Here is a 14,232-nt window from a genome sequence, read left to right on the forward strand (position 1 = left end):
TACATTGAAAAATTTAAAATGTATTTTGTGTGCTGTACACACATGGGCTTTGGTGCATATGCGGAGGTCAGAGGACAGTCTAAGGACATGAGTTCTCTCCTTCAACCATGTGGACCCTGGGGACTGGACTCAAGCTGTCACCCTGGGCAGCAAGCACTTTTATCCAGAGTCATTTCATAATCATATAGTCTACATTTTGTTCTATAAAACCCCTGAAGTACATATTTTCCTCTTTAAACCAAAAATACTTCTAGAAACACACATAAGTTTCCAGTTTTCTTTGCAAAGGACAGTCTTGGCCTCAAACACCATCGTTTCAAGAATACAGATTAAAAAGCCCTCTTGAAGTTCCATGAAGATTGGTGATGGAACAAGAAATTCCATGTAGGATTTAATAGTGTTGAGGACTGAGCCCAGGGCTCCTGACTACTAAGGACAAGCCACATTTCTGCAGCTCTGAAACCATCTCCTAAACGAGCTCTCGGAGATCTTAATATTTCCCATTCCTGTGTGACTGTGACTACCTCGGACACAGCAGTTCCCTGGTTCCGTGATGCCGATGTGAAATGAGCAGCTGTGCAAGAGCCTCATCATTCTTAGGGAGAGAGTGGAATCTTTATGTAAAATAAGAAAGACTATTCCTGCCACAGAAGCAGTGAGAAAGGTGATGATTGGTCAGTGGACTAAAGGCAGAGTTTTTAACAAATACTGCTAGGATGACGGGGTGGCCATTTCCACTCAGGTGGGAAAGACGCCGATTGGATCTGATGTTTGGACCAGACCATCTGGGAGCAGGCAGGTGAGGTAGGAAAGACGGTCAGTTACTTAAAGGTAGGCCTAAAAGAGATGGAGAATGATAGGAAGGGCTAGCCTAGTACTCACTTTTTTTGTCCCGAGCCAAAGGACAAGGAAAGATAAGCTGTCACCAACAGAGAGGAAAAGGGCACAAGGGTGGATTGGGCTAAGACTGGGAACGCAGTCCTGACCATGATTCCATCTGTCAGATGCTAGTGAACACCACACAGGTGGCTGGGTACGAGTCTAGGATTAGAGGGTGAGAGCTGAACCAGAGCTCTGAACTTGGGAGTCATCAGAAGGTAGACAAAGATCCACAGCCTAAGCCTGGAGCTGTCAGGGACAGCAGAAAGAACTCAGAAACAGCCTTGCCTCACTCCTCTCACAGCCCAATGTGTCCCTGGGGAAACCTACAGAGTGAACCAAGTTTTCTGTCTATAATACGGTCAGGTACCTGAAGAGAGCCCTAAGGAGAAAAGGCACACATTCACTCTCTGAATTTAAGAAGCACTTTATTATTTGAGACAATTCATTCTTTTTGAGGAAAAAAAATCAATTCTTTGAATGAATTAAACAATTACCTGGAAACCTGAACTGGGGAGGGGTGGTTTCTGGGATGACGAATAGTCCGACAGACTTGAAGGATACTGTAACTGAACATGGGTTTGAAAACTGTATATGATATAATCTGATCAAAATTTAAAACAAGTTCTGAATACGTGGCCTCTGAGGAAACTTGTTTTATGCTTTTTTAAAAGGAAAGATATATCAACGGTCTCAGTATTCTCTTTAAAAACAAAGCTACCTGCGAAAGCAGAGTCGCCAGAATGGAGGCTAACACACTCTTTGCCCCTGGTTCCTGGGCCCTGAATGTGCATAAAAGCTGTGGTAGGAATGAAGTGTCACTTTGCTAGGGCAGAGCACACTCCCTACAGAAAATGTTCCTGGTATTTATGCCTATTGTACAAACAGGAATGCAGCTGTGGAAACACAGATTTGAGCATTACAGTCAAATAAGATCAAAGAACACATCCTTAGATGATTTGCTGATTCCCGGCAGCCTGGCAGCTAGACAGCACATATACAAAATGCAAAGCCCATCACTTAATTAAAATGAAGTCAAATGATGAAAACAATTCCGTGCTAAGACAGGCACTTACACGCATCTCTGTCATTTTAAGTATCCGCTACAATATCTGTGTGATCTGGGCACCCAAAGCCCTCCGTAATAACAATGAACATATTTTCCAGTAGCTACAGGACACCAGGGGTGGCCAGTGGTATGGAGAAACTGCCCACTAGACAATCCAAATGGCCTAGGAAATGAGGCTTTTGACAGTGATAGCCTAGGGTCTGGAGAACTCATCCCTCTGGTGCAATTTTAAACAGTAAGTGGTCAGGAGTCCTCCTTACATTAATGGTGCAGTAGTTAACCCTGGAGAGAAAAAAATGTAAAGAAGGAGTCTTCCCGACTAACACTTACCAGGCTGTTGTTCAGCTGAGGCTCTTCACGCGTCAGCCCCTGATGCAGATATTACAAAGGCTGGTGAACACCCTTTAACAACTACTTTCCAACTCCTAACACCCCCCTGACAGCCTTTCTAGACGGGGAATGGAACAAGCGTGCCAGTGTTCCAGAGACCACTGACAAACACACCACGGCCCCTCTGCTGGACTGAAGGATGTGACTCTGGTTCAAAAGCCCTGATTACAGGCCCAAGAGCTCAACGTCTTCTCCTTTCTGCTCTGCCATCATCTGACTTTCCCTTTCCCTCCCAATTTCCTGTTTTGGAAATTGGGGTAAGTCCCAGCAGGAGGGCAGCATGGAGGGGACGATGTCCTTTGTCCAACCATGAGGAAGGTAAGGCAAACAAGTTTAAGAGAAATTTATGAACAGGCAGAGATGACCCACTTTGTACTTGTCCTTTGCAGCCAACAAGACCAGACACCTGAGGAATCCCAGTTCCAACTTGACCATGTATATGTCCAAGATCCTTATTTAAGATGGACTCTGGCTCCTCCTCAGTGGCATTCTTGGGTCAAAAGGCCTTGCTGTGGAATAGCAGGTAACTGAAGTCCAGGAAGACAAACAGGATCAAGGGCATGCACATCTGCCCCCAACCAGGTAGTTCCAAGCTTGGAGCCTGCTGAAGGTCAAAAGCAGCACACATTTGGGTCACCCATGAAGTTAACTAGGTCTTATCAGGGACACAGATAAATCCACAAGTTGCAGTGCTGTTCCGTGTTCAGTCTTCCATATTAGTGAATTTTCTCTTCTTATAGTTCTGAACGAGATTGGACGCTGTGATCTGAGAAGCCTGACCCTTTTCCCAGCTCTGAAAGTCATTCAGCCCTTTCTGCCCTATTTGAAATAAGCCTCTCTCCATCTCATCTAGCCTGGCTACCAGTGCTGAAGTGTCTTCATTGTAAGAATTCTGGGAGGAGTCCATGATGCGGCGGAACCGTCCAATAAAAGTCTGAAGAAGAGTAAGAGAATCAGGGGCAATATCACATCCCATAAAGCCAGACACACTGAAAACCTTCCGTTAACTTATTTTTAGGGGGAGACGGAGCACACATGCGATACCATGTATGTGAGTAGAGGTTAGAGGACAACTTGTGGGAGACAGTCCTTCCCCCAACCTAACACAGGCCATCGGGTTCAGCTGCAAGTGCCTTTATCCTGCTAAGCCGCCTTGCTGGCCCTCACATGTATTGGCTTTACTGAAGCAGTTAAAGGTTCATTTATTTACTTGTTTATTGGGCAGGGTCTCACTATGTAGCCTCAGCTGGCCTGGAACTCAGAGATCTACCTGTTTCTGCCTCCCAAGTGCTAGAATTAAAAGTGTGCACCACCATATATGGCATTATTGTTATTTTTTCAATTATGTGGATATGTGTATATTGATGTGATTGCACATGCCCTCACGTTGCTGGAGTTGCAGGCAGCTGTGAGCCACCTGAAGTGGGCGCTGGGAATTGAACTCGGGTCCTCTGCAAGAGCAATGTGTGCTCTTACCACTAAGCCTTCTATCCCGCCCCTATACTGGAACATTTAGATGGCTTCAAAGAATTTGGTCTCAGGACTCACCCAGGAGGCTTGGGTGCCCTCTGCTACTTAAGAAAGCCTTTGTTTCTTTTATAGTAAAAAGGTTGTTATGGAAATCCAATGGATTGTTACTAAAACCAGCGAAGTAATATATGTGAGGCACACAGCAAGAGGCTGGACACAGCAAGAGGCTGGACACAGCAAGGGGCTGGACACAGCAAGAGGCTGGACACAGAAGCCTCTGGAAAAGCACGGCCCATCCTTACTGGTAACAATGACTACAGAAATGAAAATGAACAGCTTTCAACCAGATGGGATTTGGAATCAACTGGATTCAGTTTCTATTTTTCTCAGTCAAAGAGCAGGATGGAGATGTGTAAGATCAAAAAGCTCTGAGGAAAAACCACAAGCCCCGATCCAGTGTTTCCATCTGCCTCACAGCAAAAATCATTTAATCTAGAAGCAACTCTAAAACACTTGAAAGCAGTGATAGAAAAAGAAAACACACAACTCATTTTAAAAAAGACAACTTTATTCAAGAACAAGTCCTGGGGGTTGGGCCTATTGGCCCAGAATGTAATCCCAGCTACTCGGAGGCCGAGGACCCTAAGTACAGGCCAGTCTAGAATGCGGAGCAAGTTAGAGGCCACTGAGTAACTTCGTGAGACTCCGTCTCAAACAACCAGCAACAGAAGGTCCAAGTCTCGGGAAAACAAGCATGCTTCCCTCTTTTTTAGCTTTCCATTCTACAGTTTTTTTTTTTTTTTTTTTTTTGTTTTTTTTTTTTTTTTTTTGGTTTTTCGAGACAGGGTTTCTCTGTGTAGCTTTGCGCCTTTCCTGGGACTCACTTGGTAGCCCAGGCTGGCCTCGAACTCACAGAGATCCGCCTGGCTCTGCCTCCCGAGTGCTGGGATTAAAGGCGTGCGCCACCACCGCCCGGCCATTCTACAGTTTTTTAATTCAACCTCTGGTCTACAGTATGTGTATGAACTGCTTTTACTGAATGGATAGCAATGTTTTCTTTCTTTAATTTTGTGGTATCAGACAGCCACAGAATAAGTAAGACTTAAAATTTTTTCCCTTTATATTGATTTTAGGTGTATGAGTGTATTGCCTGCATGTATGTCTGTGAACCACATATGCGCAGTACCTGTGGGGGCCACAAAAGGGTGTTGGATCCCCCTGGAACTGGATTACAGAAGGCTGTGAGCCACCATATGGTGTTGGGAATCAAACCTAGGTCCTACCTAGGAAGTAAATACAAAAAGGAAGAGGCAGGTCATACATTTTTTAAATGTATCAGATAAGAACAAGAAGTTCTGGAGTGCTACCACACAATAAAGTGCCTACAGATGGCTATAATGAACTGTGCGTTTCAAAACGCTAAAGAAGAAATGATTAAGGGGCTGGGGAGGAAGGTCACTGGGGAAAGCACCTGCCATGCAAACGTGAGGCCCCAAGTCTGAATTCCCAGAACCCATGTAAAAGCCGGGCACAGCACTGCACATCTGCAATGTCATTGCTTCGGTGGTGACATGGAAGTGGAGACGAGACTCCGGGAAGCTCACTGATAGTCAGATGGGAAGTGGAGACGAGACTCCGGGAAGCTCACTGACTAGTCAGATGGAAGTGGAGACGAGACTCCGGGAAGCTCACTGATAGTCAGATGGAAGGGGAGACGAGACTCCGGGAAGCTCACCGACTAGTCAGACTGGCGTAGTCGATAGCAAAAGAGACCTTGGAAGGAGAGGACTGACACCCAAAGTTGTCTTCTAACCACTCCATGTGTGTCGGGACAAGAATGCACCTGCACTCACACATTTAACATGAGCACACACGTAAACACACCAGACACACACAAAAGAATGAATAATGAAGAGATACATATATTTAACTGACATAAACATTATATAATAGATACAGGTATTGAAACATTATACAGGCCCCTGTAATTGTGTAAAACACTTGTTTTGAAGCTGGAGACAATTTTATTAAAGTCTGAGAAAAACAAAAGGGAGAACAAGCTGTGGATCCTGGCAGCTGCCTAAGGAAGCAAGATGGAGAAGAGGAAGAGAGAAAGCCATGCCTTCTGCGATGGAAGTTGGCAAGCAGCTGCATGGCAGAAGTAGAAAGGACTCCAGATGAGTCAGAGACCCCAGGGCGCTAGAGAAAACATGCTGTGGCTTTTTGGCCAGTGTCCAAAAGGCAAAGCTCTAGGACAGGAAGACCATCTGGGAAAGGTGTATATGTATTAACTTATTAAGGAGCAACTGTCCTTCCCTTTTCCTCAGCAGGTCCTCAGGTGAACAAGCTTTCCTCTGGGGTGGACTCCTGGTCAGGTGACTGACAGCAGTCAGATTAACTGTTGTTTTCTTTTTAACAATACAGTATCTTTTATTTATTCTTCGATAATTTATACATGTGTCTTGATCATATCCATCCCTAAGTCCTCTTCTCACTCCTCCAGGATATATCATGTAAAACCTTTATAGGTTTTATTTCACATTATAAGAGGCAGGCACTGGACCACTGGTCTACATCCCTGGATCAATCAAAAAAAACTGGCAGACACAACGGAAGTGCAGGCCACCCTAGAACACCCACAAACCAGGTTTATGGATCACACGTCTCCCCAAGTGTGATGACTACTCTTAGTTGTCAACTTGACTGGATCGGGAGTCAACTGAGCTACAAGCTGCTAGGGACTCCTATGAGGGACTGGCTTCATCTGAGATGGGAAGACCCACCCTGAATGTAGACAGCACCTTCTGGGGGCAACTCAGATGAAATGACATGAAGAAGGAAAATGCTTTCTGTCTGCTTGCCCTCACTCTTGCAAGGTTGCCTACCCTGTTGGGGTGGCATTCCTTAGCTGATATTAGAACCAGCAGCTCTCTGAGAATCCTCAGGTCTTTAGCACCAGATTGGGACTGCTAAGACATCCAGTTTTGTGGACTGAGCAACTACTGATTCTTAGTCTCTTTGGTGTGACACGGCCATTGTTGGACTTCTGAGACCACATCATGTAAGCCAATCTAATAAATCGCCTTAATAGTTGTTTTTTCTTCTCCAGTTAAAAGCTTTTTATTGATCTGAGAGCCCACAGATACTCTTTCAATTTATTTTTTATTTTTTTGAAACAGTCAGCCCTGAAAACATACATACAAGAAACATCATATAGACTTAGCAGGTTATATTTAGGAATATATATGTATATACAGATACATATATGCATGCAATAACAATTAGTGGAAAAAAAGACCATGAATTTGGAGGAGAATGGGGAGGATCATATGGGAGGGAGTGGAGGGAGGAAAGGGAAGGGAGAAATGTTGTAACTAGATTATAATCTTAAAAAAATTTTTTTAATGCCTCAGCACTTTAAGATTTATTTTTATGTATGTGTGTCTATGTCTGAGTACATGATGTGTATGGAGACCAGAAAAGGGTGTCAGATACCCTAGAGCTGGAGCTACAGGTGGTTATGAGCTGCCTGATATGGGTACTAGGAACTGAACTTGGGTCCTTTGAAAGAGCAGTATGTACTCTTAACCACTGGGCCAACTCTCCAGCTCTAAGTTCCCATGTACAGATAGACACAGTCTCTCTGTCTCTCTGTCTGTCTCTCTCTCTCTCTCCTTTAGAGAACCCTGACTACTACAAGGGGTAAAAAACGATGTCTGGTAGCTGCCATCACTGGCTGCTAAGATATGCACAGCCCAAAACTTCACACTACTTACCTGCAGCAGAGACTGGGAGATATCTGCATTCTCTGGACTGTCAAAGTGCAGAAGTTGGGAGCCAAACCCATAGAAATGGGGCCCCATTTTGTGGAGGTCCACGACATTAGCGTCTGCACTGAACACAGTCCTCCATCCCTCTTGGTACATCTTGGGAAGTTCCACAGAAAGGATGCGCCGCTTGGTGTCAAAGAGTCCTTTAGCCAGCCACAAGGGAAGCTCAAGCTTTGTGCCCTGCATCAGGCAAGAACACAGAGTTGAGAAACGAAGGTACAGTCAGTATATGTGGGGAAAAAATGAAAATTCCTGTTTTCTGGGAAATACCGCCTCTTCTACTGGTGACCGAGAAGTGACATGAAGAAGCGAACCACAGACTTGCATTGTCATTTACCTTTTTTAGCTGTGTGTGTGTGTGTGTGTGTGTGTGTGTGTGTGTGTGTGTGTGTGTCTGTGTGTGTGTGTGTGTGTGTGTGTGTGTGTCTGTGTGTGTGTCTGTGTGTGTGTGTGTGTGTGTGTGTGTGTCTGTGTCTGTGTGTGTGTGTGTGTGTGTGTGTGTGTGTGTGTCTGTGTCTGTGTGTGTGTGTGTGTGTGTGTGTGTGTGTGTGTGTCTGTGTCTGTGTGTGTGTGTGTGTGTGTGTGTGTGTGTGTGTGTGTGTGTGTGTGTCTGTGTCTGTGTGTGTGTGTGTGTGTGTGTGTCTGTGTGTGTGTGTGTGTGTGTGTCTGTGTGTGTGTGTGTGTGTGTCTGTGTCTGTCAGTGTAGGCAGGTAGACGCACACTGTCTACCTGGTACACACGGCATGTGTGGAGGCCGGAGACTGCTGTCACAGTGTTCTCTGTGCTCACTTCTCCATCTTCACTTTGAGACAGTTCGCTCTCTTGCCGACCCCACACTACCTATTTCAGTCAAACTGGCTGGTCAGTGGGCTCTGGGGATACAGCAGTCAACCTCAGCCCCTACCCTGCCACTGCCCGAGTTAGAGACACAGGCATGCCTGGCTTTTCATGTGGGTCCTGTGGCTCTAGACTCAGGTTCTCATGCCAGTGCAGCAAGAACCTTACTCACTTGGCCACGCCTCCAGCCCTTACTCACATATTCTTAACTGGTACGTTTAAGGGGTACGAGATGCTGCTGCAATTCACTTTCATATTGTATAATCTCTAAATCAAGTTAACCACCCACCTCAAACAGCATTTCTTTAGAGCGAGCACATTCAAAATCCTTTCTCCAGTTGTTCAAAAGGGCAAGTGCCTCACTGTAATCTACAGTCACCCTCCTGCTCAGCAGCACACCGGGACGCCTTAATTAACACCAGAGTGACATCTGCTAATCAAGTTCCCGCCCCCACTTTCCCAGCCTCTGCTATCATTCTGCTACTCTCAATTTCTGTGAGATCAGCTTAGGCTGAGGTTTCATGTCATGAGGCAATAAAGACAGAAAACAGAGTATAACAAAAACACGACAAAGAACAAAAACAGAAGTGGAAGTCTTCCAGAGTAAATGAATATACTTTTTTACTTTCTTTGAATATTCTCCATCTATGGTATGTATATGTAAGTACCAATCTGGATGCTGGTAGAAGAGAACAAAGTGAAATCAATCTGAAGTCAGGTGGCTTCAGAGGTGGCAGAAAGGGCCAATGTCTACGGTTTTCAAAGCCTTAAGAATTGGAAAACATGACAAGATGAAATGACCGGCCAGAAATCAAAAGAAATCTCCTAGTTGAATTCTACTTTACCACTTACTGGAGGCCCCTAGCCTTGTCACCCAGTCTTTGGTAGGTTTATGGGAGGGTAAGGGGCTAGTGCACGGAGCTGCCACATTCATTCCGAACAATGAGCAACCTTTTACCGAGGACTGACTTGGTTAAGCCACCACGGACTGCGGTGGGACCCTGGCCAAGCCCCTCAATCTTTGTGAAGTTGCCGAAGTGAGAGGATGTAACTTAGCACACAGTTAAGTTACACCCACCTCCTCCACCCCACCATGCCCCGCTTCCGCCCACACTGGATAATCGGCCCTTGGGAACAGGCGGCTGACACTGCCATCAGTTTGCAGAATGCACAAGGCCATTTGCAGTTCCCAGACTTACAAACCTCAAATAAGTTGTTTAGGGAAAACATGAAGAGAACCAAGACCCCGAGATGCTCAGCTGGGGCCAATCCTCCAGCGTTCGGAAAGCCAAGACCTTCGGGGGGTATTTTAAAAACAAATCCAGCGGTGGCGGGGGACCAGCCCGAGCGCTGTGCAGCTCTCCGGGGTCCCCGCGGCCTCCCCGGGGCGCCTCACCTGCGGCAGCGCGTGGTCCGACTCGGCGTCCGCGCCCCGCTCCAGGAAGAAGGCGCCCAGGCGCGGCATGGACGTCTCGACGCGCACCGGCAGCTTCTCCTGGGACATCAGGATGTCGTCCAAGGACAGGAAGTTCTCCTCGGGTCCCAGGGCGCCGGACTCCACCGGTGAATACGCCTCCGACATGGCTGCTCGCGGCAGCGTCAAGGGGTGAGGAAGCCGCCCGCCTCACCGAACCCACCGGCTTCAAACTCGGCTTTCCCGCGCCTGACTCGCCAGACCCGAGCAGTCGATCCCTGCGGGCCTGCGGCTGCTCAGGCGGAAGCAATCGATGAAGTCACAGCTCTGGTCCCGAGTCACCGCCCTGAGCGGAAACCCTGGCTGAGTCGGCCGGAAGTTCTCCCGCAACTGGTAGCCTAGGCTGGGAGACGTGTGTAGAAGCTTGAACTTCGTTGAAGGGACCGTGTGCATTTGTACTAACTGGACTGTATTCATGCAGCCCTTTAAATAGATACATAAAATTTAAGAACATCTTTGGGGGCTTCAAATAAAACCATTATATACTATCCACTCCAGTCCTCATTAAATCTGCTTTTATTACAACCTTTTCACTGATAGGTTAATTTTTGTCTTTGAAAACAACTAAAGAAACGAAAACACAAGCACTAGCCCGAATGTTTAACTGTGTGCGGAGTTACAAAGTATTTGTAGTGTTTTGGTGGGGTATGGGTTCAGGTGGGGTGGGAACTTGGATGGAGTGGTAGATTTACGTAAAAGTGACAAAATCTTAAGTCCTTTCCAGGACCTTCCAGCTTGCTTTGCTGTCAACTGACAAATTCCTCTTGTGGCTCTTAGTTTAAGTTCCTAAAAGATGAAATTAGACTAGTCCCGTTAGTCTTTTGACAGCCACCTACCCGCGAGATTTCCAGTGCCAAGTGTTATCATGGGTCCAGAACAAGGAAAGGTCATGGTTGCTTGGTGCTAGGGTTTGTGGCACTACTCACACGAGGATGCATGTTGAGGGGGATTGTTGAGAGGTGTGCTGCAGAACTTATTCCGACTGTGGAAGGGCATTCCTGGGGTAGTGGAGTTTGTGAGCAATGTGTACACAGGAAAGGGGGTGTGCATGACTTTCATCTTTTGCATCCCTTTTTAGTTTTGAATGAAACAATTTGTTAATGTATTCACATAATTCACTATATTTAAGCAATAGCCTTCTAAATACGGACTAGAACTTTACATATGCTAAGCAACAGTCGCTTGTTTTTTCTTGCCAAAATACTTGAGTTAAATGAATGTTTAAAATATTTACACCACTTTCTTTACTTTTTTTCCTCTTCTTTTAGCAATCATTGCTAGTCAGTTTAAAATAATTTATTCTAGGCAGCTAGTTTAAAAGATCCCGGTAGTGTCAAGCATGGTGGCACATGCCTAGAATCCCATCAACGGGGAAGCTGAGGGAAGAGGATCTCAGGCTTGAGGCCAGCCTGAGTTACATGGCAAGACCTTATCTTTAAGAACAATTATGAATAATATTCTTGCTGACATGACAGGATCAGAAGCAAACTCCGCATGAGCTAGGCATGTGCTGACACTGTTGGCAATTTCCTGCATGTCTCCAGATCTTAGGTACAGCTGCTTCCCAATTCACAATGGTCCCACTAACAACCTTTACTTTACAATGGTACAAAAGCTTATTCATATAGCCATTCTGTTTTTATTTTCAATACAGTATTTGATAAATAACATGAGCTATTCAGTGTTTTGTTTTAAAATGGGCTTTGTGTTAGATGATTTTGTCCAAATGTGTCCTGAGGACATTTGAGGCAGACTGAGTTAAACTACGATATCTTGTAGGGTAAAGGATAAAATATATTTTCACTTAATGTTTTCAATGTAGGATAAGTTTATTGAGAAGTCCCCCTGCTGTAGATCAAAGAATATCTGTATTTAATGAAAAGTGTATTAGAGATGGCAGCAATAAAATTGTTTTCATCAGTCCTATAAATGAACCATTTTAACCTCAAATAATACTTGCCTTCCCTTCACTTATAATATCCTACCATATTTTTGAAACAACATCTTGTATGCAGCCTAGGCTGACACTAAACTCAGGAGTCTTCTGCCTCAGGCTTCCAGGTACTAGGGTTACTGCTATTGTGCCTACCATATTTAAAATTCTCATTGGCAGTGGTAATAAGAAACCAGGGAAATTTACATTCATCTCCCCCTGTTTTTCAGTGCTGGTCTCCATAAACATCGTATGAATGGAATCATCATCCTTAGCTTCCCTCCATGCTTCTCTTACACAACAAAGTCACATTTACTTCCTGCATTAACAGTCACACAGTCCAACCATTGCCAACTCTGCTGCTACCACCATCAGTATTTTATGATATCTTGACCCTTGGGAACATGGGGAGGAATTACCCCTTCAGAGTTAGCTAATTCCTAGAGATAGCAAACAAGGTACCTGTGAACATTCCTTTAGTTTATAAATCAGCCATTCCAAGCCTATGTCCCAAGGCAGTTTATCTAACACATACACAAAGCCAATGTTTCCTGTACACATGCCTCATCATGGTGTTGGGAACACAGAGGGTCCTGATACTCACAGAGAAGCACTAAGTGAATCAGTAATGCTAATCTCCTCAATGGAGGAGATAAAAATCAAATGCCTGCATTCCATTCAGAAAGCTGAGAGTGGATCTTGTTAATGACCTGGTGACCTTTCTGCTCTCTGAAGGGACAGACCTCACCCAAATTCCTCAGACTGATCATCCCAGACTCTTCCTTCCCTAGACCGTAGCCCATCTTTAGGGGAGATGTCACATGTACTTTATGGCTTCTGACCTTTGTGCTGTCGTCAGAGACCACACTAGATTCTAGGCCTTTCAGCTGTAGAACCAACCCTCATGGTTACATGTACTCTGTAAAAGAGTCTCTATGTAGTCATACCTTAGGCTTTATTGTGCATCTGGAATTGGACTGATTGGACTGATTGTGGCCTGGAAACTTTCCCCAAATTGTACTGTGTTTTAAATATGCTGACAATGGATCACCTGGTATTAGACTTCCGGAATCTTCAATCTGCACCGTGTTTCCATTCTTATTTCTTCTTGCAGTTCACTTCCCCATATGACACATGCAGGGACCCCCTCTGCATGGGACACATATGCACACATACATGCACACTTGCACACACACATGCTGCACACACAAATGAATATAATTTTAAAGTTAAGTAAACATAATCCATAGTGATAATGTATACTTTTCTGCTGAGAGGGAGATATGGCAGCAGATATGGCTTGGGATAGAAATATGAACTTGTTTATTTGAAAGCAATATAGGTCATTTACTGCTGAGGACTGTAAGCTACTTTTACATAGAAATAAAAAAAAACCCTCAATGAGTTAACCACATCACAAGAGTATCACTTTTGTGCAGAGACCAGAATATTGACTTTAAATACAAACACCATGTTAATACTGAAAGGATTAAGATGAAATCAGATGGTCTTGTTTTTCTCACTTAATGTCTTGGCTTCTGATGAAACTATCCACTGCTGTGTACTGTTACTCCGTTTAATCTCTCTTCTCCTAAACTAGTAAACACGTGAAGAAACCAGAAAAGTGAAAAGAGTGAAGGTTTGAGTTTGTGATGCTAAAAACAGCCAGTCCTTCGATGGAGTGGCACATGGTTTATTGAAAACGAGTCTGTCTATGGTTTATGTCCTAAGAGCCAAGAAAGCTCTTAAGCCAACTAATCAATAGACCGGAAGTGCGCCGAGAAGACCTCGATCTGCATGAACTGCACATTGTGTTCGCGGTGTTAGTGACGCACTGAACTGCAGTGCTGCATTCTGACAGAGTCTGCTGGTCCTGAGAACAGACCAGCCATTTGAGAATCGCAGACTCTGGGGGCAGCAGTGCTTTAGAACACAGTGGACGTGATAGGAGCTGCCTTAGTGGTCATGGCCTAACCTCAGGAGGCAGAGCCTTTAGATTTGCAAACCACAAGCAGTTTTCAAGTGTTTGTATCATCCTGGTGAGTGTGTATGTATGTGTGCATGCGTGCAAGTGTGTGTGCGTCCCATACTGAGGATTGAACTCGGGAACTCATGCATGCTAGGCAAGCACTCTATTACTGAGCCACATTCCCTGACTCTAAATTTGCTTTTTGTCTGTATTTTGTTTCTGCCTTATTATTTTTTCTGAGACAGGTTTCTTTTTATGTATCCAAGGCTGATGAATTCATGATCCTCCTGCCTTGTCTCTAGAGTGCTAGGATTAGAGATCTCATTACTAGACTCCGCTAAGTCGGCTCTTTTGAATGCCAGAGCTGTCTACAGTTCTCTC

At 44.9% G+C, this 14,232-nt stretch overlaps 1 protein-coding gene across 1 annotated transcript; it reads right to left on the reverse strand.

The window, feature by feature from the left end:
- Nucleotides 1–1,290: 1,290 nt before the first annotated feature.
- Nucleotides 1,291–13,192, reverse strand: Gins3 (GINS complex subunit 3). Its single transcript, XM_052728608.1, has 3 exons — nt 9,872–13,192; nt 7,585–7,818; nt 1,291–3,272 (listed from the first exon to the last, which is right to left on the reverse strand). Exons 1-3 carry the CDS (start codon nt 10,055–10,057, stop codon nt 3,042–3,044), a joined length of 651 nt encoding a protein of 216 aa, XP_052584568.1. The 5' UTR covers nt 10,058–13,192; the 3' UTR covers nt 1,291–3,041.
- Between the last annotated feature and the right edge of the window lie 1,040 nt (nt 13,193–14,232).

Source organism: Peromyscus californicus, unplaced genomic scaffold, assembly GCF_007827085.1.
Source record: "Peromyscus californicus insignis strain IS unplaced genomic scaffold, ASM782708v3 Scaffold_8__1_contigs__length_139910024, whole genome shotgun sequence".
Classification (NCBI taxonomy): Eukaryota; Metazoa; Chordata; class Mammalia; order Rodentia; family Cricetidae; genus Peromyscus; species Peromyscus californicus.